Source organism: Oncorhynchus mykiss, chromosome 12, assembly GCF_013265735.2.
Source record: "Oncorhynchus mykiss isolate Arlee chromosome 12, USDA_OmykA_1.1, whole genome shotgun sequence".
NCBI classification, from domain to species: Eukaryota; Metazoa; Chordata; class Actinopteri; order Salmoniformes; family Salmonidae; genus Oncorhynchus; species Oncorhynchus mykiss.
In genome coordinates, this window is record NC_048576.1 from 75,214,089 (window position 1) to 75,237,884 (window position 23,796).

The following is a 23,796-nucleotide window of genomic DNA, read 5'->3' on the forward strand; positions in this document are numbered from 1 at the left end:
CGCTAAAATCAAAATGATCATTGTTTTACCTGCACATATGCACTTAGTTGTGTTTGCGTCATGTGTATCACGTCACCCTTAACTGACACGACTCCTTCTCTCCCTGCAGGTAAACACTGGAGCTCTCTCCAAAGGTTGGCTCCCACGGTGGGCCAGTCCTTAATGGATGCCCAGCGGAGAGAGAAGGACGAGGCCGACACGGTCACCGCCATGGCATCGCTTACCGTGGATACTGAGCAGGCCGCCACTTCCACCGTCTCCACGGAGACCAGCAGGTAAACACCTGCACCATTCACTCTTTTGGGGATTTTATGTGGTTTTGGAATGGCTTTTTTTAAGACATCAGATTCATTCACAAGGCTGTGGGCCTGAAGTTCCACTGAGACTTAAGGTGTAGACTTATCATATACGTTTTGACCGACCTTCGTTGGTAGGTAGGGGCTTTTATTTTGGCATGACTAAGAGGCTAATGTCTATGTCGTGCTGTTTCCTATTTGGTGTACCTGCAGGTCTACAGAAGAGCCAATGGAAGAAGAGCCCGTCTTGTAGGAGGAAACAGAGTTGTCACGACACCTTTGTCTCCACGTCCTTCGGCACTAGCCTTCTCCTGTCATCCTCTCCTCTTTCCAGCCCTCGCCTCACCTCTTTCCATTTTCTGAGGATTGATGGACTTGTGCTAGCCTCCCTATCCAACTCACTGAGGTGAGTTTGTTAAAGTGTGTGTGGGAGAGGAGAGGCGTTACACACACACACTGACCTAAAGGGGGCAGCGGCGGATATGCGTGATTGGTGGAGAAGCAGGAAGAGCCGGGACCTTTTGAGGAGCCTGTGTGTCTTGCTTTTTTCTTTCAATCTTTTTTGTAAGCAGAAGGCAGTGGATCCAGGAGGGTACCTCGGTTCTGGGGCCCGAGAAGCTTTGTACATTTCTTGTCATACTTTATACTTTTCAGGAACATTAGAACTGAAAAAGCCAACAAGCAGCAAAAATATTTCAACAGCCACAAATACACTCAAACACACTCGCATTATATTATACACACTAAGTTCCCAACAGCGGAACAACAATGGGGTTGTATCAATGAATAATGCTCTTCCTTTCAGAGCATGCGTACCTCTGTTCCTATTTTGTCTGTCGTTTGGTATTCTCATGCATCTATTCAATAATCTGTTCAAAGAAGCACACAAACATATGATATGTATATTTGCATATATATATATTACTGTATATTCCTTTCACTGTATCCGATATCAGCTGTGGTTGTGGAGTGGAGGTCGAGCTGTGGATCCTGCCAAGGGGGACTTTCTGGCTGAAGGAGACATCTCTCCAATTCAGTCTTTTCTTTTTTTTCTTCAGGAAGCCTCAGCTCCCTCCACTTTGTATGGGACAGAATGCATTTTGAGGTGGTTTTTACCCTTCTACTTTGTTTGGACTATCAAAAAAGGACACATACATACCCACAATCAAATTTACCGCTTGGTGCAATGGAAGCCCACGGATTGGACGAGGAAGGATTTTGTGGAATAATACTTGGATTATGAACTTTTTGTCTCACGCTTGCTGCTGCGACTGGGAGACTTGTGGTGGTCATGAGACTGGAGAAAGACGTTTTTAGAAGAACTTGGTGCCTTTATATTAAATATCCCTGTTAACACCAACTACACCACCACTTAGCAGAACACAGGACAGAAAGACAAATCCACACACTTGTTACTCTCATGTCTGTTTTGTTTGTATATTTGTTTGCTTGTTTCTTTCAAAATGCCTTAATTTCCTCCAGAGAATGCACCATTTTAGCCATCTCTGCAGATATGGGATTCTACTCCTATGTCCTCTTTCTGGGTTTGTGTAATACTCTAGGTCAAAGGTCAGTGTGGCCTTAACTGATTTTTTTTTTTTTTTTTTGCGTCCTTTATCAATTCCGACCCGTACAAATGCGGCTGACGGTATGATTGTGAGGAAATTTGAACGCTACAACGACCAACTTTTTGCCATGTCACTCACTTCCTGTCACTTGTAAATACTGCATCCTGTCCTGCTCTGGCAAACCCCTCAACCTGAGACGGTATCAATAACGAACTCATTGTTTTTCCATTTATTTAGAGAGGAAGGACTGAACTTGGTCACTTTTTTTAAACAAACGTTTTATTTTGTAAAAAAATCAAATATAAGATGTATATGAATAATGACAATAACAGTGTTAATCCAATCAAATTGGATATGAATATTATATTTGAGAAGAGTTAAAAAAAAAATAATAATAATAATGTATGCTAAAGCCACCTTAAGCACACATCGTGCTGGTTTTGCAATCAATGTTTTGTCCTAAGTGCCATTTTGTTTTTTCCACAAAAAAAAAAGACAACAGAAATTGTGATATGGGGTGGATCTCATTTGGCAAATAATCATGAGCAAGCACCACTTTAGATGTTTACACTGCAATACCCCAATCCCTTGAAACTGTTGCCCACTTGTCAGCTGCCATAAACCCTTTGTTTGACTTAGTGTCCAGGTGCTGTGTTATCTGGCCTCCGTTGTCGTCATCAATATTTATATTTCTCAATCAATGAAAAGTGTTTTCACTTGACACCTATATGATCACACAAATTAAATACTTATACTAAATGAAATACTTATTATATATATTTACAGTGGGAATTAGCACAATCATCATGCTTGAGGAATTCATACAAATCAAGTATATCTACTAGAGAATGGTAACCGACACCTCCCTTAAAGACATGCTCTGGAACTTTGGCGACTACTAAGTATTTTTTTTAAACCTCTCGCTTTCGGCTGGATGTGTCAATGTGTCGTTCATAGATGCATAATCTATGACCAGAATTACGGTCTTACCTCATGTAGCTACGCAATCCCTAGTTTAAAAGCCACTGTTTTTTTGGATGCTGTGCTGCGGCATTTTCCTTATTTTCCCCCACCTAGGCCAGCCCTCTAGCAATTTGAGTAAAACCAATGAGCTTCTGCCCCTCGCCAGCTAGCGAAATGTACTTGGTACATCAACAGCAGAGAAAGAGGGAGATCTAAGGACATGGTGCACGTATGTCACGTAATACACAATTGTTGGGGCCCACTTTTTGCTCGTGACCACAACTTTCAGAACTACCGGCTAAAAAGTATACAAAAGTACCACTTTCACCAGCATACTCCGAAGATAATGTGTGCTGCAGAGTGCTGGTCTACATTGATCATTTTGTTTTATTTCAAGCAATGTAACAAAACACTGACCAAGTCTTCTGCATCTCATTTGTCCTCCTTTATTGAGGTAAAAAAAAACTCATTATGTAATAGGATATTTCTGTAGAGTTGTTCCCTCTAATCATATAGTCAATTCTCTACTGGTCCACTCAACATCGTAAGGTACTTTTGTCCCTTTGTCACACAACTGTAAATTGAACTTATCTACATACTGTAATAACTATACAGTGACAATGTTTTCATAAACGTTAAAGGGGTGTCAACGCCTAACTCCCTCACTAGTTACCCTTCTTCATATGGAACACAAAGGGCTAGCTTAGTTCAATCCAAAATGTACGTTTTAGAGGTTTTCAGCCCTGTCATTTGAAGTCTATGACTCCATGTCCATCTCAAGTAGATCAAGCTTTATGCTCCAATCTCAAATGAATGGGAAGGTTGGACACTGGCACTGTCTAAAATGGTGAAATCAGATATGCTTGAATCCCAAATAAATGGGAAAGATTATCTGATTTCACCATTTTAGGCAGCGCCAGTGTCCAACCTTCCCATTCATTTGGGATTGGAGCATACCGTGCATTCTGGAAGTATTCAGACCCCTTGACTTTTTCCACATTGTTACGTTACAGCCTTATTCTAAAATGTATTTAAAAACAAATTCCCACCAATCTACACAATACCCCATAATGACCAAGCAAAAACTGTTTTTTTAGAATTTTTGCAAATGCATCTAAGATTTTTTTTAAAACAAAACAAAAAAAACACCTTATTTACATGTGAATTCAGACATTTTGCTATGAGACTTGAAATTGAGCTCCGGTGAATCCTGTTTCCATTGATCATCCTTGAGATGTTTCTACAACTTGATTGGAGTCCACCTGTGGTAAATTTAATTGATTGGACATGGTCAAGGTCCCACAGTTGACAGTGTATGTCAGAACAAAAACCAAGCCATGAAGTCGAAGGAGTTGTCCGTAGAGCTCAGAGACAGGATTGTGTCGGTACAGATCTGGGGAAGGGTACCAAAAAATTTCTGCAGCATTGAAGGTCCCCAAGCACCCAGTGGCCTCCATCATTCTTAAATGGAAGATGTTTGAAACCACCAAGACTCTTTCTAGAGCTTGCCGCCCGGCCAAACTGAGCAATCGGGGGAGAAGGGCCTTGGTCGGGGAATAGTTACTCTGACAGAACTCCAGAGTTCCTCTGTGGAGATGGGAGAACCTTCCCGAAGGACAACCATCTCTGCAACACTCCACCAATCAGGCCTTTATGGTAGTGGCCAGACAGAAGCCACTCCTCCGTAAAAGGCATATGACATCCCGCTTGGAGTTTGCCAAAAGGCACCTAAAGACTCTCAGACCATGAGAAACAAGATTCTGGTCTGATGAAACCAAGATTGAATTATTTGGCCTGAATACCAAGCGTCACATCTGGAGGAAACCTGGCACCATCCCTCCGGTGAAGCATGGTGGTGGTAGCATCATGCTATGGGGATGTTTTTTAGTGGCAAGGACTGGGAGACTAGTCAGGATCGAGGGAAAGATGAATGGAACAAGTACAGAGATCCTTGATGGAAACCTGCTCCAGAGCGCTCAGGACCTCAGACTGGGGTGAAGTTTCACCTTCCAAGCACACAGCCAAGACAATGCAGGAGTGGCTTCGTGTAAATCTCTGAATGACCTTGAGTGGCCCAGCCAGAAACGGGACTTGAATCCGATCGAACATCAGGAGAGACCTGAAAATGGCTGTGCAGCGACGCTCCCCATCCAACCGGTCAGAGCTTGAGGCTCTGCAGAGAAGAATGGGAGAAACTCCCCAAATACAGGTGAGCCAAGCTTGTAGCATCATACCCAAGAATACTCAAGACTGTAATTGCTGCCAAAGTTACTTCAATAAAGTACTGAGTAAAGGGTCTGAATATTTATGTAAATGTGATATTTACATTTAAAAAAATGTATAATCTAAGAACCTGTTTTTGCTTTGTCATTATGGGGTATTGTGTGTAGATTAAGGGGGGGAAACTATTTAATCCATTTTAGAATAAGGCTGTAATGTAACAAAATATGGAAAAAGTGAAGGTGTCTTAATACTTTCCGAATGCACGGTATAGCTGGATCTACTTAACCAATGGTGTGGGACTTGGAATCATGTTGACATTAGAGCACCTTCGAGGTCTGAAAATGTCTGAAACTTTGAATTGTGAGTGAACTACCCCTTTAACGTCATACAGTTCCCTTATAGCTCCTATTGTCATACCGGCCATGGTATGCTCTTTCGGTGTTGGTTTTCAGTGGTACTACTTCCCAGGCGGAGCATGTGACCTGATGTCACAGAAAAAACAGGCATTCGCCATTTGACTGAACTCTAATCACGGTGTTGTCACAATCGTGTCACCGGGGTAGGAATTGAAACACTCATCACTTGCAAAATTGTTGGTGGATGCCACTGTACTCACATGTAATATACACAGTGGTTCCTACTTCCTTTTACATGTGGCTATGGTGTGTGTGTGTGTGGGGGGGGGGGGGGGGGGGGTGTACTTGCAGTACATGGGACTGCTGTAACCTTGTTTTGTAATGTTTTCATTTAGATCATTGACCATTTTGAGATTTGGTGCATAGTTTTGTACCTCCACGTTGTATGGCATATATAAGGGTTATCGGGCTGTCCCGTGGGTGAGATGGCATATGACATAATTACCCTTTAATTGAACTGACGTGTGTTTTGTAGGTCAGGGCTTTTTTCCTGTGGGTATGTTGGAGGGGCAGCAAAAAAACAAAAAATCAAACCAAGAAAGTCTACTCTGAATAGAGGAATGTTTTTGTGTGTTGCCTTAGTCAAAACAACTACTACAAGTGGCAACCATGCAAATGTGTTCTTTCTGTCTAAACAGATACTGGAAGACATCCAAGTCTGTAAATTATATCGACTTATCCACCATTGAAGATAGCTTTATTGTTGCAGCCACACTATTTTGCTATTCAGTAAATGTATATTTATTGATATTTCATACGTTGTGTATATGTAGTGACCTATGATCGTCAAGGTTCAAAGAGTAATTGTATATTTTTTTGACTTTGGAAAGAAGTGTGTCTCTTACATTGAAACACCCGCGCAGTAGAAGGACACAATCTCCACTTTCTGTGGTTGGATGTTTGAATGTGACTGTCTTTTACCTTATATTTTAAATATATTCTTTCTCTCTTCTGGTCATAACTAATGCAGACGTTTTGAATTGATCAAAGCACATTCCTTAATGTCATGTGTTGTTTCAAATGCTTTCCTGTTGCGACAATACAAATGTGTTTATACTAATTGCTACTCACGTGTATACGTGCATATATGTGTACACATGTGCAATACACGCTATTTGAGCAATCTATTACTGTGACTATTATTGATGAAAATCGCTGTCCCTTTGACCTTTTTTTTCTTCATGAGTTGCATTGTGCACAGCGCCACCTTGTGGGTTAGCAAGGATCTTAAAGGGAATGTTGAGTCTGATTACTGTTTTATTTCAGGTTGTGTACATTTTTAAAAAAGCCCTTTTTTATTACTCATTGTAATGTTGTGACATCCTATTTGAGTATCTTTTTTTTTTTTAAAGTGGGCCTGTTAATTGTCAAACTCAATAAAGCGATTCACTGCTCCAATACAAAGATGAGGAACAAATATTTCATTTACAGTGTTGGTGGTGGGATAACATACATGGCTTTGAATAGTGAAGTGGATGAGTGGTTATTTTAAAGTGTGTGTATGTGTATATATTGTATGTATGTATTATTTTTTTCTCAGTTTGCAGTTTTAAAGTAAATTTCCTGCAATTGTACAAATTTTGTTATGGCTTATGACGTGTTTTATATGCTATATGGTGGGTCCCCAGGGCAAGTGCCCAGTCTGTAATCAGGCCCTGGTCAGAATCCGACCAGTCAGGTTATTTCTATACTAGCATCATGAAATTAGGCTTCAAGCTTGTAACAGGCAAGTCAAAAACATATCTTTAGAACTGTCCACTCCATATACATTTATGGTGGAAAAAATAAGATGAATGTGAAATGCCAAGTGCATGGATGTTTTACTCTGGTGCTTGTGATGAGGGATGTTTATAAGTATGAACTTGAGGGTTGCTTTTACCAGTCTCCAAACAGTGTGAGTGAATTAACTAAATGTTTTATGCATAGGCCTACTCACCAAAATTGCAACATCTTGAGAAGTACTATTGCCGCTGTTCATGTGATAGTGTGCCTAGTAGTCGAACTCGGAAATGTCGGACTTGATAACTGGTTGCAGTAATACATGTGCCGCGTTCAACCAGTTAGCACGTCGGACATTTCTTTCTTTGACATGGACAAACCATATTACTTTTATTGTGGCGAGAAAGACTTCTAATAAAATATTACTAGATCGGGACAATTTAAGGGTCCAGATCGGTTAAACTCTATCAACCAGTCATGAGGTGGAGAATTGGACCGCCCGGGGAAGTGTGATCAATCTATGACAACGCCCATCAACATTCCCTATCGGTAGTCAGTGACGCCACGGCGTATATTTACGTAAATCTGGCGCTCCCGTTTCCTGGCGGAGAAGATGGCGGCTCCTGGACCGGGGGAGTATTTCAGTGTCGGGAGCCATGTCTCCTGCCTCACCTGCTTGGGGCAGCAATTGCAAGGAGAGGTCGTTGCCTTTGACTATCAGTCCAAGATGTTGACTTTGAGTATCCTTTTTACCGTTTTCCGTTGTCACTAAATCGGTGGTCTTCCAGGCTGCAAGGGGCCTGGGGGTAACTTCGCGCTTGCCAAATTGAGATCCGCGCAAGCGTAGTCAGGAGACTAGCTAGGGAGCTAACTAGCCTACTCTTGATCAAAACGTAGCTAACCACACGATTTAAATATTGTTCCGTTCAGTTACTTTAAACCTTGTTACTTTCTATTTCAAGCCAGGTATGTCAAGTTTAGAATCGGCATGATCTTGAGTTAATGTTTGTTGTTAGCCAGCTAGCTATCGAAGTTGGCATTGGTATTGTGCCATAATGCTACCTAACTTGCTAACCCAAGCTATTGTGGTCAGCGTTAGCACAGTCGGTCCTTGTTGGGATCACTATCTGGCAGCTCCAAGGGGCGTTATGCCTGGCAAATTCTTAGTAACAGTTAGCCCATTTTCTAGCTGCATGCTAACTAGCAGACCACGCTTAGAGTTGTAGTATGCTCTAAAACAATGGTTATTTAATGGCTAGTCATGCAATGATGTAGGTAGCTACCCACCCCAAGTTAGCTTACGTTGTCGAAACTGACACGCCATGATTCACTGGTGACAGTTTAGAAAGGAGTGACTGTCAAGTTCTTGGGTTAGCTAGCGTTAGCTAGTAACTGTCTACCTAAGTACTTTGACCCCTGTCAAGTGTTTTGTAACGAACTTGAGAAATACATGAACTATATGCAAGTTCTTAGTTGTAGCTATATTGGAAGATGGCCAACGTTACCTAGTTGCTGTGAAATATGTTATCTGAATGTGCAGACTTGTATTTCATGACATGAGGGATGTTGATGGGATAAAGCCAGGTGGATTTCTTACAGGCAACATTTGGAGAAGACCTATACAGTATAGGTTGAGTGAAGTTGAGGTATTATACACATCTCTTGCGCTTTTAGCCCAGATATTCCTTTTCAGGCCTGCACAGAGCACTGCTTAGAGAAATGGGCAGTCGTGAGAAGTGCAACATTTGATATGCTGCAGAACTCTTAGGAAGCCATTTGATTTGGACTATATGCTCACACAGACATACATTGCAGAGCACTAAGAATTCTGTTTGCGTGGTTGTGCGGGCCAATCTTCCACCTCTGCCTGGTATAGGGCAGAAAGGCCCAGAGTCAGGCCACCCTGTGATAGTGAAATAACTGCAGCCACAGCCATGGAAAGGAATGTGATTTGTCTGTCAGTCAGCTGTTATCACACTGCATCAGCATTGTGGATTTCAACCGTGTGCATTCCATACCTTCACGGTCCGGTGGATGTCAAACAGGTCTCTATTACCTGGCTGGAAGGTAGTACTGCCTCAATCCTCAGACTTTGCTCAAGTTAAGTTAGAGGCATTTTATCAATGTTAGTTGATGACTAGCCCTTGTTTTTTAAATGTTTTTATTGTTGTTTTTTTATACAGATCTACAATGTTAAGGTTGTTAAATCTATTCTACTTTTCTTTGGATGTTGTGAGATGCATAGAGGGCATGTTCCCAATACTCTTCAAGTGGTGTATCATGTAGGCCTATTCACTTGAGGTATTTTGCTTATGGAAGCACACTGTGACATGTTTTCAGGGTGACACAATAGCATAGTATAGTGCAGGGGGTAAATAAAGCTTCTAGATCCAGTCATACCCTCATGGCATGTTAGGTTGTTTCCCTTGAGGCTGGTGAGTCACTGAAAGGTCATGATGTCAGACAGGAAATCCACAGCCCTCTATTACTGTTATGGAGGAAGTGCAGCAGCCATAAAATGAAGGATTGTAAAACCTGAATGAGTTCAGCTCTGAGCACTACCTCTGTCTGCCTTGTAATGAGAACTTTTCTGACCATAGTAAGGACACAGGCCTTATTCCCAAACTTTTACTCATATCCAACCTGTTTTTTATTTGGGAAATAATTAGCTTGGCTCAGGGTTTAGTCTTTTTGGGAAATCGGTTGAAGTGCAGGTTCTGTGCTGCCTTCGGTTGTTGTGAGGTCAGAGTCTGTGAATTTTGTCTGTCGCCAGACTATAAACCGTGTCAAGGGCAGTGAGCAGGCTGCTACTAGATAGTATCCCTTGAGCTTTCTTTAACACAGTTGGGTGTTCGTGAAGGCTACTCTTGGCAGTTGTGCTTAGTATGCCAAAAAAATATATTTTCTGCCTTGTAGGCTATTAGCCCTCTTTCGCTCCACAGTATTTCTGATATCCATATGAATTGTGGCTCGTTCGTACCCAGCCTCCTCCCTTACAAACAATGCATTGGACTCTTTGTCCCCTCACTTAAGTTAGCGGAGTTGAACGGGGATCTCCTGGTGGAGTCTATACACCTCATGCCGGCTTCAAATCAAATGTTGTATTTGTCACATGCTTCTTAAACAACAGGTGTAGACTAACTGTGAAATGCTTGCTTCTTAACATCTCATTTGAGAAGTTCTGAGTGGGCTATTCATTTTGTTTAGTTGCTGGTGGTTTGTTAGGCTAAGCTCAGGACTTACCAGTCAATGTTTAGGACTTCTGTTATGGGTTGTAACAGTCTGCATTGTTTCTTGGGCAAGAGGCTGTTCCTGGACTGCAGTGGTGAACCCTGGACCTGTTTCCTAGGTAATGGGCAAACATGATCCCAGGATGTTCTGTTGTGAGGAGGCTGTTGAATGGCAGAATAGAGGGGGGGGGGGGGGGGGGGGGGTGAAAAAGGTGTTCCATCAGGGGATCTCCAGCACATGGCAAAGTTGGATTGGTGCTGTGCTTGGATTTTGTGTTCTACTAGAGTAGAATATGTTGTGCTCACTTATTAGGCCTATTTGGTCAGTGGTTCACTATTGAGCGACTAAATTGCACTATTGTAACTAGCTGCAGTATGCCATTTAGAATGTGTTCTGACTTCTCCTTAAGCTCAATAACATACACATGTTGATTTACCTCAGGTCTGGCATAGCCTAATGTTTGTGGAAGAAGTGATAGAATTATGATTCCAGCTGATCCATTGTTTCCCTCGCATACAAGTCCTGCATGTATATTTAGTTTAATGCGAACTGCTGCTTATTTGACCTCCATTCTGAATGTGTCGTACAGCCTATTTGCCTTGACCCACTGACCTTTCAGAATGCGCCCCCTCCAGTGGAAAGGCAAACGTCAGCGACGTGATTCTGATTAACTTAGCCTATGTGTCTGAGGTGGACATCATTAATGACCGCACTGAAACTCCTCCTCCACTAGCATCTCTGAATGTCAGCAAGGTAAGACCAGCCAATCACCACTCCTCACACCCTCCTTGACACATCTCTTTCTCATACCAAGTAATGACGAATCATCGGACATCTGGTCATTTTGTCATTAGCTTTATCAATAAGTCCTGCTCTAACTCACTTGAGTCAGCTAATTGTGGTTCAGTCAGACTAAAGACTGTAATTAGTTTAGGCAAGCTGATTTATTCTAGTTGAATCAGGTGTGTTTATGCTGGGCTGGAACAAAAACTTGCACACCCATTGGTTTTCAGGACTGGAATTGGGAATCCCTGTCCCAACACGGAGTCAATGAATTGTGAAAGCACCCAAAATTATACATGTTGATTGGAACCATATGTTTAACCTGAATGGATTGTTTGTCTATTTAAAGAATGAATGGCCATTGTCTTGCCCCAAAAAAATCCTGAAATGTTCCATCACCATATCATTCAACTTTGGTCGGCATCAAACAAAACCCACCTGTTCCACATTTGACTAAAATGATCACTAAGCAGTTTCTAATATTTGTTTGTATTGCTAACAGGTGGAAATTCCTTAGTTCCTTTCAATGCCAAATATATTTTTTTCCTTTTTACATTTTGGGGTTCTCAGTTGAGAATGTTGGCTATTGTGAACAGCTCTAACGTTTTGGTTCTCCTTTTCCAACACGCCTGCAGCTTGCCAACAGAGCACGGTCGGAAAAGGAAGACAAGTTATCCCAAGCATATGCAATTAGTGCTGGAGTCTCTGTGGAGGGCCAACAGCTATTCCAGACTATACATAAAACGTGAGTATCGTCTCCTGTCTCTAATACTGTGGCTCTGCTGCCTCCATCTATAGAAACATCTGTTATTTACTTACTATGACGGTCAGAAAAGGCTGTTTTAAAGAAAATGTGCTACCCAATGCATTTAAATAGTCTCACTGGATGTTGAAGTTGCCTTCACTGATTAGTTGACCAGTTTGAATGCCAGTCTTTGATTCGGTAATGTTTTGTTTTAAACCCTATCAAATAGTATGCATTCCATTATACCTCTTGGTTCTAGTGTTGATCCCTGATTTGGCCTAGACTATGACTGTAAGTCTTACAGTACCAACACTGATTGACCCATTTCTAATGTAAGCTGTTAATTCTGTAATGTTCTTTTGTTTAATTTATTTGTAAATTTTCTTCAGCGTTGTTGCTGTTCGATATGCACCTGTCCACCATCCGATACCTGCTGCATGGAGTCATCTGTCTAAATGTGTGACCTGAAACCTTTAACCTCAGTACCCTGACTAAAGGCAGCTTACTGGGTGCTTTTTTTCAAAAACATTCTCCATCTCTCTGTAGCATCAAAGACTGCAAATGGCAGGAGAAGAACATCATGGTGATGGACGACGTGGTCATATCCCCACCTTACCAGGTGGAGAACTGCAAAGGCAAAGAGGGTAGTGCTTTAAGTCACGTACGCAAAATAGTGAGTATGCCTTCCCACCATTCATTCACCATTGAGGGAATACAGAAATGGCAATACCAGAAAGTTGATTGAGGATAAAATGTTACTTGTCTTGTCCCCTGCAGGTGGAGAAACATTTTAGAGATGTGGAGAGCCAGAAGTCGGTGCAGCGGCCACAAGCACAGCAAACACAGAAAGACTCCACCTTATCATCTTGAGCCGGAGTTAGGGGGTGTGGGAGGGGGAATTGGTTGGGGGAGGTCACAACGTCAAAGGCAGTTTTGGTTTGTTCTTCTCTCTTCCCCCTCCCTTCAACATCAGAGTTGTCCAACATTTTGAACAGGACAAAAGGGGGTCCCAATCGAGAGGGAAATATCCAGTTCATTTTTAAAGATAATCTAACAAAAGTAATCTCAATTTGCCATCATTCCCCACCCACACCCCTCTTCTTGACCTCTTACCTTCCCTTCTGTTTCTTCTCTCCTCCTGCCGTCAAGCCTGCTCCTCACTTCCATTTCACAGAGAAAAGTCACTTGATTTCTATTCATTGGTTGATCTATTTTCTAGTCATTTCTCGTAAATTTCAACAGTAGAAATTTATGGTAAGAGTTAAAGGACCTTTTCTAATATTGAAATACTGTTTTGACAAGAACACTAATTTTAATAGCTTTCTTGAAAGCACATGGTTATTTTTTTAACAGCTGACTGAAAGGATGCCAATAGTGACGCGTGTGAATGGGATGAATGGGAACTCTCACAATCTTACAAACATGCACCCAGTAGGTTATTGAAATTGCGGTTTTCCCTCAACGGGGGAAACACTCAAATTGTGTTAACATTATTAATCTGACATAAAATAGACTTGAAATACCTCCCCCAAATTGTCCTTTCAGGAAAAAATACAATTTGTAAACACCCATTTGGTTCTAGTAGCTTGAAATATTTTTCATGAAATGCTTTCCTTTTTTCCAAACAGACATGACTGTCTGCTTTTACCCATAAGCTCTTGCTGCATGGTCCCACCTAAACTAAAGATGCTCTGTTTTTCTGTGTATAGTTTTAAGTCTGGAAGCTAAAGATAAAGGGCATGTGTTATTTTAGAGTAGAGGCTGGGCTGTTTTCCTCTTCCCTTTCATCCTTGTCCCTCATGGTCTTTGATTCTACAATACAGTACCTCTTCCACGATGGGACCACATTGAAATCCAGCTCTTTTCTTACACTCTCCATCTCCCACTCCTATTCTATTGTCTACCGACCATTGACACACTTTGGCAGGTGAAATCTGCTCTTCCGCCCGACTCAATGCATTCCTCCCATGTTTCGAACAAGAAAAAACAAATTAATTAACCACGTTGGCCAATATCATATGGCGTGCCACTGAACCGTGTGCGATGAGATCGATCTCAGTTCTGTATGGGATGCTTTGTATTCACTTTTGGAAAAAATGTACTTAAAGATATCTTGCCATGTTTGAGACTGGGATGGGGAGCAGGTTTCCCAAATGGCCCAAAGGCCCCTATCCCAGCCTCGTGTTTATAACAATGTAGCCTGATTGGAGGCTCGGCCAGTGGGGTTAAGTTGTGACAGGCATCCGCGTTGTTTACCCGTCCACCGTGTGTCAACGAGGCTGCCGTTGCCAAGGTTTCCTTCCCAGTATTTTATTTTTTATTTTTAAATAGCTAGTAACATGGAAATAAAAAAAAAGGAGAAAAAAAACGAAGTTTGCAGTTTGTCATGTTTCTTTTTTTGGCCTTTGGTGTTCATGGTTTTCTACTTTGGGATGTAGCAATCAGTCTTTTGTTCACACTCATATCAAAATATTCCTCAGGGAAAAGGAATTCATCTTCAACTACCAATTGTTTTGTTAAATGCATTATTTCAATGTTTTATTGAGCTGGGTCATCTGGGATCGATGAAATGCAAACCATTTTTGTTATCTGCTATGCCTTCAAATTGTCAGCAGAGGGCATCATTGAAATGTAAATGAAGGTGAGATGTATGGCTGTGGTAAACAAGCAATGACCATGTCCATTCAATAGGTCATATCAGACAGTATCCAAGCTCTAAGGTCTTGCCTTCAATAAACAAGTATCCACATAACAAAGAACCATGGCACATTGTCAGAATTACACGTAATGACATACCTAAAAATCAATTTGGTGAAATGCCACAAATGGTGTTGAAATACTGTATGTTCCCTATTCACTCACTTAATGAATTAGAGTAGGCCTGCCTACCTGTCATGTGAAATTGAGGGCCTCTAGGGGCATTTGTGGGCTACTCCACAATCAAAAATACAATGGAGATGCACTCAACCAATTAAAGGAGCCTATTCTTCCCTATAGAATGGCATGCTTAGTCACTCATATTGTAGTTTCACTCTGGCTTTGGTTCTGACATGTTTTACCTCAATTAAATCATTAATTCACGGCTGAGAATAGTTTTCCTTTGTCCAGGACTCCATGTATAGAGGTGAAACAGATCTGAAACCGTACGCTACACATGCGTTGGTCAGCAGGACCATGTATGAACCTATTATTTACAGTTTCCCCTTTATCACCACCTAGAACCCCTCCAGATGCAAATTGTCCATCTATTCATTTGTGGTCAAACTCAGATGGTGTAGCAACTGGTGGCATGTTAAACTTGTTGAGAAGAATATTGTCTCAATGGATGCCTTTAGAGTAAGAAAATGCTGTGGTGTGGCAAGTTTGGAATATGTTTGCGTATATATAAATGTATGTATGAAATATGTGTATATATATTTAAATATATTTACGTAAGTATTCCGATCCTTTACTCAGTACTTTTTGGAAGCAATTACAGCCTCGAGTCTTGGGTATGTCGGCACAAGCTTGGTACACCTGTATTTGGGGAGTTTCTCCCATTCTTCTCTGCAGATCCTCTCAAGCTCTGTCAGGTTGGATGAGAAGTGTCGCTGCACAGCTACTTTCAGGTCTCCAGAGTCTGGGCTCTGGCTGGGTTACTCAAAGACATTCAGAGACTTGTCCTGAAGCCACTGCTGCGTTGTCTTGGCTGTGTGCTTAGGGTTGTTGTCCCGTTGGAAGGTAAAACCTTTGCCCCAGTCTAAGGTCCTGAGCACTGGAGCAGGTTTTCCTTTGATCCTGATAAGAATCCCAGTCCCTGCCGCTCAATAACATCCCCACTGCATGATGCTGCCACCACTATGCTTCACCGTAGGGATGGTGCCAGGATTCCTCCAGATGTGAAGCTTGGCATTCAGGCCAAAGAGTTCAATCTTAGTTTCATCAGACCAGAGAATATTTAGGTGCCTTTTGGCAAACTCCAAGCGGTCTGTCATGTGCCTTTTACTGAGGCTTCCGTCTGGGCACTCCACCATGAAGGCGGGAGAAACTTCCAGAAGGACAACCATCTCCAGAGAGGAACTCTAGAGCTCTGTCAGAGTGACCATCGGGTTCTTCCTCACTTCCCTGACCAAGGCCCTAATCCCCCGATTGCTCAGTTTGCCCAGGCTGCCAGCTCAATGAAGTCTTGGTGGTTCCAAACTTATTCCATTTAAGAATGATGGAGGCCACTGTGTACTTGGGGACCTTCAATGCTGCAGACATTTTCTGGTACCCTTACCCAGATCTGTGCCTCGATACAATCCTGTCTTGGAGCTCTATGGACAATTCCTTCTACCTCATGGCTAGGTTTTTGCTCTGACAGAAATGTGCCTTTCAAATCATGTCCAATCAATTGAATTTACCGCAGGTGGATTCCAATCAAGTTGTAGAAACAGCTCAAGGATGGGATGATCAATGCAAACAGGATGCACCGGAGTTCAATTTCGATGTCTTAATACTTATGTAAATAAAGGTATTTTTGTTTATTTTTAATACATTTGTTAAAATGTCTAAACCTATTTTTATTTTGTCATTGTGGAGTATTGTGTGATTACTTTTTTATTTAATCAATTTCAGAATAAGGCTGTAACGTAAGAAATATGGGAAAAGTCCAGGGGTCTGAATACTTTCCGAATTCACTGTTTAACTATTGGACACAATTTGATGGATGCACCATGTAAACTCTGCGTGAATGTGATTTAATACGACGCAATGACATTTGCTCAGAAGAAAATCACAAACTACATATTGTGTAATTAAAGTTGGGGGATAGCAGGGCAGATGTTCCATCGTCAGTTTTTCATATTAGAAAAACGAGGGTTCTTCAATGGGTAACTGGAATGTTTATTCTACTCTTGCTAATAGCAGGACACTGGATAAATTGAGGTGAAATAAAAGGGAGGGGTCTGAGAAGGAGTACTAAAACAAAAACTATTCGATGGGAACCTCTGTAGGGCGGATGATTTGTGGATTAGGTCTCGACGAAAAAAGCGGGAGGGAGCGTGACAAAGAGATGACGAAGGAGTTGGTTTACTGATGCGGCACCAGCGCTTCTCATTGTTGATTGGATATAAAGATTATAGGTAAGGTATTGTTTAATTTAATTACGAGGTACTTACTTGCTGTTATCGTTCTTTGAAAAGGCTTGCTGTTTTGTAGGTTTAAAAAAGTAACATTTAATTTACATTTTAATGTATTCAACGCAATTGTGTTTCTGCAATTACCAACAATAGGCTATGCGTAAAACCTTCACATTACGCGCAACCGGCTCACTGCTGGTATTGTGTACAGTAACGGATTCTGAGTTTTCTAACTTGTATTTTAGAGATGTCGACTAGTTCAAGATATTAAAAGCCTACAGATTAATATATATATATAATATGTACATGTTTCTCTATCGTACCGAATACTCACTACTCAGCGACAGCATCTCCAAACCATAAGTATAATGGTTGTTTGCCTTATTTTGCAGATATTCCTCAGATATCTGGATTCTGACACTCCACTCCAAACGTCTTCAAGCCTTGTCGTGATAAAGCACTTTAGGTGCACATTTTGCAAGTAATATGTTATTTCCTGCTCTGCTGGCGCTGTCTTCAGTGGTAGGTTCAAAAGAGTGCCCTCACCACTGCCTCTGCTACGAACACTCGGATTTGGTGGACTGCCGAGCGCGCGGGTTCCTCCAAGTGCCCCATGGCCTGTCCCATGGCACCTGGCTGCTGGACCTGGGTGGCAACTTGATGATAGAAGTGCGGAGCCGTGCCTTTGCCGGACTTTGGTCACTGCGTGTCCTGGTGCTGTCTGATAGTGGAATCCAGCTGCTGCAGCCCGAGGTAACACATGCGAACCCATATAATGTCATATACTCATGGGGTCCTACTGTAAACATTTTTGTTCTAGCCCAACACTAGTAATGGATTGAGAAACACTGTGATAGCCTATGCATTAGTGGCATAGTTTAGCATAAGGATTTGATGGTGGATATGAGGGTTTGATGCCTATGATTACTTTTTCATGTTCATAATTTATTGTACCCTCCTCCGCTCCCAGGCCTTCTACTCCCTCTCCTTTCTGGAGAAGCTGGACATGAGCCGTAACAAGCTGCTCTGGCTGCCGCCGGACTTCTCCCACAGTCTGTCCTCAGTCCGGGAGCTCCGGCTGGACCACAACACCCTTGAGCGTCTGGAAGTCTCCAGCCTGGAGCACCTGGAGAGCCTGGAGAAGCTGGACCTCAGCCACAACCACATCACCTTCCTCCAGCCAGGAGCCTTCCGGGGCCTGTCTCGACTGCGCCACCTCTACCTCCATGCCAACCAGCTGGGAGCTGTGCGCCATGGTTCACTGTCCATGCTGCCCGTCCTGGAGGCCCTGCAGCTGGGCCAGAACAACATCACTCACATCGACACGGAGGCTCTGGCTCCCCTGCACAGCCTCACCCTGCTGGGCCTGGAGGGAAACCAGCTGCAGCACCTTAAGTTCAAGACCTTCCTGAGCCTCCACACGGCCGGCACCCACCTGCAGCTAGCTGGCAACCCGTGGAACTGCGACTGCGACCTGCACCGGGTCTTCAGCAAGCTGCTGAGTGTACGCCACTTGCACGTTGACGACTACCACAACGTGACGTGCCACGAGCCTCTGCAGCTGGCGGGTGCCTCGCTGGCGTGGGTGGACAGTCAGTTGTGCATGGCAGAGACGGCCACCGTGCTGGTAATCACTGTGACGGTGCTGGTTACCGTGTTGGCAGCTGTGGTTATGGCTGAGCACACCCGCAAGAAGAACCAACATGGCAAGAGCTGGGACGCTGAGTCGCAGTCCCAGGAGAGGTGACTGTCATGGGGGAGGGACACTGAGTGAGTGTGTAATCAGTTCGGTAGATGCATTTTCCCTCACTGATCTGGGATCATATTTCACACCATGCTTCCTGGTCATTTTATGTTTGAAGATAAAAAAGGGGCCATTTCCCATCTGCAGCAAACTGACTGTGAGGGTTCATAACACACCTCAGGCTCAAAATGCTCCTTAACATTCAGTTGTATTTGTTGGAGGCATTCATTCTCTCTTCTACTTCATCATGGTCATAATGCATGACCCAATCTGGTTCCAAGAGTCTGAGAAACAATATTTTAGAGTATGAGCAGTTTTGTATGATGTATCTAGAAGTCTGTGACTTGTGGAACTGGAGGACTTGGACATTATTTTTCAGTGTATCATTTAAGACCTACCTGAAGTGTTTGACTGCTTACAATGTATCCTGTTAATTTATTTATTGAAACACCAGTACAGTGTTTGTCTTTTTCTGTTCAACATTTTCTCTTCAATGTCTATTCCATTTCTGCACACTGTTGAGAAAAAACGAGTCATGTTTCAAATGTAGGACCTAGTACAGTAGTTATTTTTGTTTTCATGAATGATGATGATGATGATTATCTTTGAACACATGGATATGTTTGATAGGGAATTGATTGTATACAGATGGTAATAAAGTATGATTCTTTTTTTGACTATCTTGTGATGTACCTGGATTAAATCTTTGCCAGATTTGAGTATAGTGGTCTCCACTTTCCCTATTCCATGCACTGCACTAGAGCTAAACCCTCCCTTAGATGATCAACATCTGCTTTAGTCAAGGTCAGATTATTCACCAATGAATCACCACTATTCCAGCTCACACACAGATTAAAGCCGGTTTCAATCTATCTCGGTCTGCCATGATGTAACAAAATGTTCTCCCCTTTTAGATGAAAATGTGCATTTGGTAACATACGTTTTGCTTGTGGGTTTGGCCTCCAGCCTGGAGAAGCCGGACCTCGGCCACAACCACATCGTATTCCTGTGGGTTTGGTGATATTGAAATAGAGAGCACAGATGAAACACTTTGAAGTACTTAATTTTAGGAAGTGCGCAGTTTTGCATTCGATTCCGATAAAGGACATGGAGGATTTCAGATTCTGACACCGGTCTTTGGCCAGAGACAAATTGCTGCAGGGTTTAAAAGGCTTAGATCCAGGTCACAGGGAGAATGATGTGGCATATGGGCCTGGCCTCTAGAGCAACATCAGCAGATTACGGCTCTGATTAAAAACCAGAGGAGGAAACAAACTGCCATGGGTAGAAAACAGACAGCCACCCAGCTCAAATCCCCTGGGCAGACCTTATCTAAGAGGAGGATAATGTCCAGAAGTTGAACCTGTATCGGTACTGATGCTGTTTCTGCTCAGCAGCCTTATAAATGGATCTGGATAAGGAGAAGCAATTCAGCAATGGAGATATGGGCCAGCCACCCATGTGACCAAAGCTATTATCAGATAACAATGATATGACATAACAATGGCATAATAACTGTCTACTACCAGCAGGTGTGTATTACAATGTTTTAGTTGTCAGAACCCAGTGCAGACAGATCTATGAGATTGACATAGGGCATTTTATACAAACTAGCTCTCATCCTTTACTTAAAAACACAAGACAGGACAGACGAAGGTATAAATTACATAATTCAATTCCATTCGCTCATATTGCACAACAGAAACCAGATGCCATTGTCTCTGAAAAAAACTCTAATTTAGCCAAGAGAAAATAGTATGGGATTTTACGACATTAAAGTATTCATAATCAAACCAGAGGATTTCCTTAGCTTCCTACCTTCAACACCCCAGTTCAAACCTAACCTAGCCTCAACCACAACCCTAACCCTAGACTCGTGTCCACATCCCTGTTCAACCCTAACCCTGAACCACAACCCTAAGCCGAATCAAAACCTTTGCTTTATGTCCACATCCTGGTCCACAAACCAAATAATCTGTAGTAATTTAATTGAGTTACACATTTTGAGATCCTATAGGATGATTTGGACATAAAGTGTGCAGATGCTAATATAGGAACCATTGACTTGCATTGGATTTGTGCCACAAATACTTAAAAGTTAGCATTTTAATCAGTGGCCAGTTAAACCAAAGCATGGATTGTTGTCATACCTTGTCCATGGACTGCTTAAAGGGTAAGGAAACAATATGTAATTTTGGTGAACTATTCCTTTAAGTTTTCTAATGCGTGTTCCTATTTTTTTATTTTATTATTAACGTGTCTTTGTCATTCTTGTTAATATATCTAATGTGCTGTTGAAGATTAGCCAGGAGGGCATTTCTTGTTTCCCACAAGTTGCATGAAACTATTTAAAATAGATTTTGTGGAAACTGTTGACAGTTGGGGGCGCCAAACCCACCATTTGAGATGATTTTGTCGTTTCCCAAATGTACAAAGTAGAGCGTACACCGTGGTGGAAAAAGTACCGAATTGTCGTACTTGGTGAAAGTATAAATACCTTAAGTTACTCAAGTAAAAGTGAAAGTCACCCAGTAAAATAGTACTTGAGTAAAGTCAAAGTATTTGGTTTTAAATATACTTAAGTATCAAAAGTAAAAGTATATATTTCAAATGTATTATATTAAGAAAAGCAGCCGGCACCATTTTCTTGTTTTAAAAATGTACAGAGAGCCAGGGGCACACTCCAACACTCAGACATTATTTACAAAAGATGGATTTGTGTTTAGTGAGTCCGCCAGAATATAGGCAGTAGGGATGACCACATGTTATTTTCATAAGTGCGTCAATTTCACAATTTCCCTGTCCTGCTAAGCATTCAAAATGTAATGAGTACTTTGGGTTGTCAGTGAAAATGTATGGAGTAAAAAGTACAATATTTTCTTTAGAAATGTAGTGAAGTAAAAGTTGCCAAAAATATAAACAGTAAAGTACAGATACCCCCCAAAAACTACTTAAGTAAAAATACTTTAAAGTACTACTTAAGTACTTTACACCTCTGAGCATACATAAAGGCGTCATAAGGACTACATAAATGCTTCACAAATAATTGATAACTGTATGTCATAATCAATAAATGCACTATGTATGTTTATACACCATTTATAGAGTATGCCATATGCTTATAGTTGATTTGCTAAGCCTTTATGTAGTGCTTATAAAGCCTATATGTTAGCTTAGTACTTAGTAGGACAACTCCACACAGGCATCTGGGCTAGCTCCCAATTGACTCTGATTCACTCCTTGAAGAAGAGCTTTCCTTGTCCCCGAATCGCCCAGAATGCACAGTGCTTCACACTGACAACGCATGGACTACGCACACAATGGGCGTTAATTCATTAATGTAGTTTCCCATCTCCTCAAAAATATATCTGAAAAAGTCGAGGACATACTTTTCCCAGTGTGTATCTGTTGATTTAAGGTTACTATGGTTTTGAAGATTCTGTCTCCATCTATTGGGAAAAAGGAAAACAGTAATGTCCAGAAAATCAATAGAATCAGTGTATGGTGTATTTATGTGAGGATGATTTGTGTTAAAAATGTGAATAAACTTAGTATTTTTACTGTGGTGCTAAACACCAAAGATGTTATCCTAATAATGGAAGTAGATCAAGGACAGGGTTGGAACACTTACTAAATATGGTTTTCCCAAACATCTGGCCATTAAAGTGAGAATCCTTTGTTAGAGCTGCAGGAACTTTGCTTGGGCGGAAGACATCGGGATTAAATAGGATTTTTAACTGCTTTCAAACCCTACTTCTGTACTGATGTTGGTGTAGCGACGATTGATATTGTGGGCCTGGAATGGGATGTGTGATATGTTTTAGACTTTTATTTTGACACGCATTCGAAATAGTTTATAAAAGTACACGCACATTTTTGTTTTATCATTTGGAAAAAACAGTTTAATGCGAACAAATATAATATAATTATTTTACTTAACTGGTATAAGATATATCGAGTATTAAGATATTGTCCATAATTATTTTCCTTATTTAATCATTTACACTTAAAGACTACAGGACAGAACTCTTATTCTGAAGGATTGTTATTCTTGCTGGTTTGACACTCGTTTGAGTGAGCAGTTTGTTGTTATTGAATGTTGTTGAATTTTATTAGCTAGCTAGCTTTAACAACGGTCAGTAAAGTATCGATTTGATTGAAGACCAATGGAAATGCGACGAACATGTCGACCATAACTTTTCTGCCGTCACCGCTCGAATGCTTGCGGTCTCGGTTCCATACCACCAGCACTGCAGCAGCGTGTGTCTCTTGCGAGGTGAGTTGAATCGCTAATGTTAGCAACTAGGTTAGCTATCAAATAATCGCAATCAGACTCGGGAGCTGGCCAGTGATTAGCCAGTTTAGCAACAGTGCACCCACACACATCTGGCTACGCGGGGCTAAAATCTGGTTTATGGCTGCTGCACTGGCACAGTGCCTAGTACCTAGCATCTAGCGAGCGCATTACGTAATTGTTACAGCACAATTACCACAATGGTTGGATAGTTAACTTTAGGGAACTAGCCATCAAACCAAACACTATCTACCTAGTTGTCAATCACAATGGTAGCCTAAACACTCACCGCTGCTAACGTGACTTGCTAGGTAAGACATTTTGACATCTGGCCTTCTCGTTTTTCAAGATTTGCATAGCTATATGACCAGCAGGGTAAAATAATCACAGTGGTTATAGAGGATGCAACAAGTAAAGGTGAGTTGGTTTTTCATAGTCGAGCATTCAGAGGTGGAGACTACAGGTCGACCGATTATGATTTTTCAACGCCGATACCGATTATTGGAGGACCAAAAAAAGACGCTATCGATTAATCGGCCGATTTTTATTTTTTTATTTGTAATAATGACAATTACAACAATATTATTATTGTTACAATTATTTTAACTTAATATAATACATAAATAAAAATCAATTTAGCCTCAAATAAATAATGAAACATGTTCAATTTGGTTTAAATAATGCAAAAACAAAGTGTTGGAGAAGTAAAAGCTAA

General features: G+C 41.6%; 4 protein-coding genes and 1 long non-coding RNA gene across 11 annotated transcripts in view; 4 read left to right on the top strand and 1 right to left on the bottom strand.

Annotated features, from left to right (window-relative positions):
- The window catches only part of LOC110538386 (histone deacetylase 5), an 80,186-nt gene extending 77,828 nt beyond the window's left edge, over nt 1-2,358 (top strand). For all 5 annotated transcript variants that reach the window (XM_021625178.2, XM_021625174.2, XM_021625175.2 and 2 more), the window contains 2 exons: nt 110-275; nt 510-2,358. In XM_021625178.2, coding sequence (XP_021480853.2) covers nt 110-275; nt 510-549 — 206 coding nt within the window. In that variant the 3' untranslated portion in view covers nt 550-2,358. The remainder of the gene's footprint in view (nt 1-109; nt 276-509) is intronic.
- Nucleotides 2,359-3,479: 1,121 nt separating this feature from the next.
- On the bottom strand, nt 3,480-3,888 carry LOC110538387. The gene is made up of 2 exons (XR_002475747.2): nt 3,756-3,888; nt 3,480-3,631 (listed from the first exon to the last, which is right to left on the bottom strand). It is a non-coding gene; the product is annotated as an uncharacterized LOC110538387 (long non-coding RNA).
- Nucleotides 3,889-7,762: 3,874 nt separating this feature from the next.
- On the top strand, nt 7,763-14,316 carry LOC110538385 (protein LSM12 homolog A). Its single transcript, XM_036938422.1, has 5 exons — nt 7,763-7,925; nt 11,036-11,169; nt 11,835-11,944; nt 12,491-12,617; nt 12,722-14,316. Exons 1-5 carry the CDS (start codon nt 7,799-7,801, stop codon nt 12,812-12,814), a joined length of 591 nt encoding a protein of 196 aa, XP_036794317.1. The 5' UTR covers nt 7,763-7,798; the 3' UTR covers nt 12,815-14,316.
- Nucleotides 14,317-16,913: 2,597 nt separating this feature from the next.
- Nucleotides 16,914-19,459, top strand: LOC110538384 (slit homolog 2 protein). The gene is made up of 3 exons (XM_021625172.2): nt 16,914-17,046; nt 17,436-17,796; nt 18,014-19,459. The coding sequence occupies exons 2-3, from the start codon at nt 17,530-17,532 to the stop codon at nt 18,788-18,790; spliced, it is 1,044 nt and encodes a 347-aa protein (XP_021480847.2). The 5' UTR covers nt 16,914-17,046; nt 17,436-17,529; the 3' UTR covers nt 18,791-19,459.
- A 3,378-nt stretch (nt 19,460-22,837) lies between these two features.
- Nucleotides 22,838-23,796, top strand: part of LOC110538383 (myocardin-related transcription factor A) — a 42,617-nt gene continuing 41,658 nt past the window's right edge. For all 3 annotated transcript variants that reach the window (XM_036938424.1, XM_036938423.1, XM_036938426.1), the window contains exon 1: nt 22,838-23,063. The gene's annotated coding sequence lies outside the window, so the exon portion shown is untranslated. The remainder of the gene's footprint in view (nt 23,064-23,796) is intronic.

Coding starts and splice junctions, on each gene's coding strand:
- LOC110538385 (XM_036938422.1), top strand. CDS start 7,799: ATGGCGGCTCCTGGACCGGGGGAGTATTTCAGTGTCGGGAGCCATGTC. Junction 7,926..11,035: donor GTCCAAGATGTTGACTTTGA/GTATCCTTTTTA, acceptor CTGACCTTTCAG/AATGCGCCCCCTCCAGTGGA. Junction 11,170..11,834: donor CATCTCTGAATGTCAGCAAG/GTAAGACCAGCC, acceptor ACACGCCTGCAG/CTTGCCAACAGAGCACGGTC.
- LOC110538384 (XM_021625172.2), top strand. CDS start 17,530: ATGTTATTTCCTGCTCTGCTGGCGCTGTCTTCAGTGGTAGGTTCAAAA. Junction 17,797..18,013: donor TCCAGCTGCTGCAGCCCGAG/GTAACACATGCG, acceptor CTCCGCTCCCAG/GCCTTCTACTCCCTCTCCTT.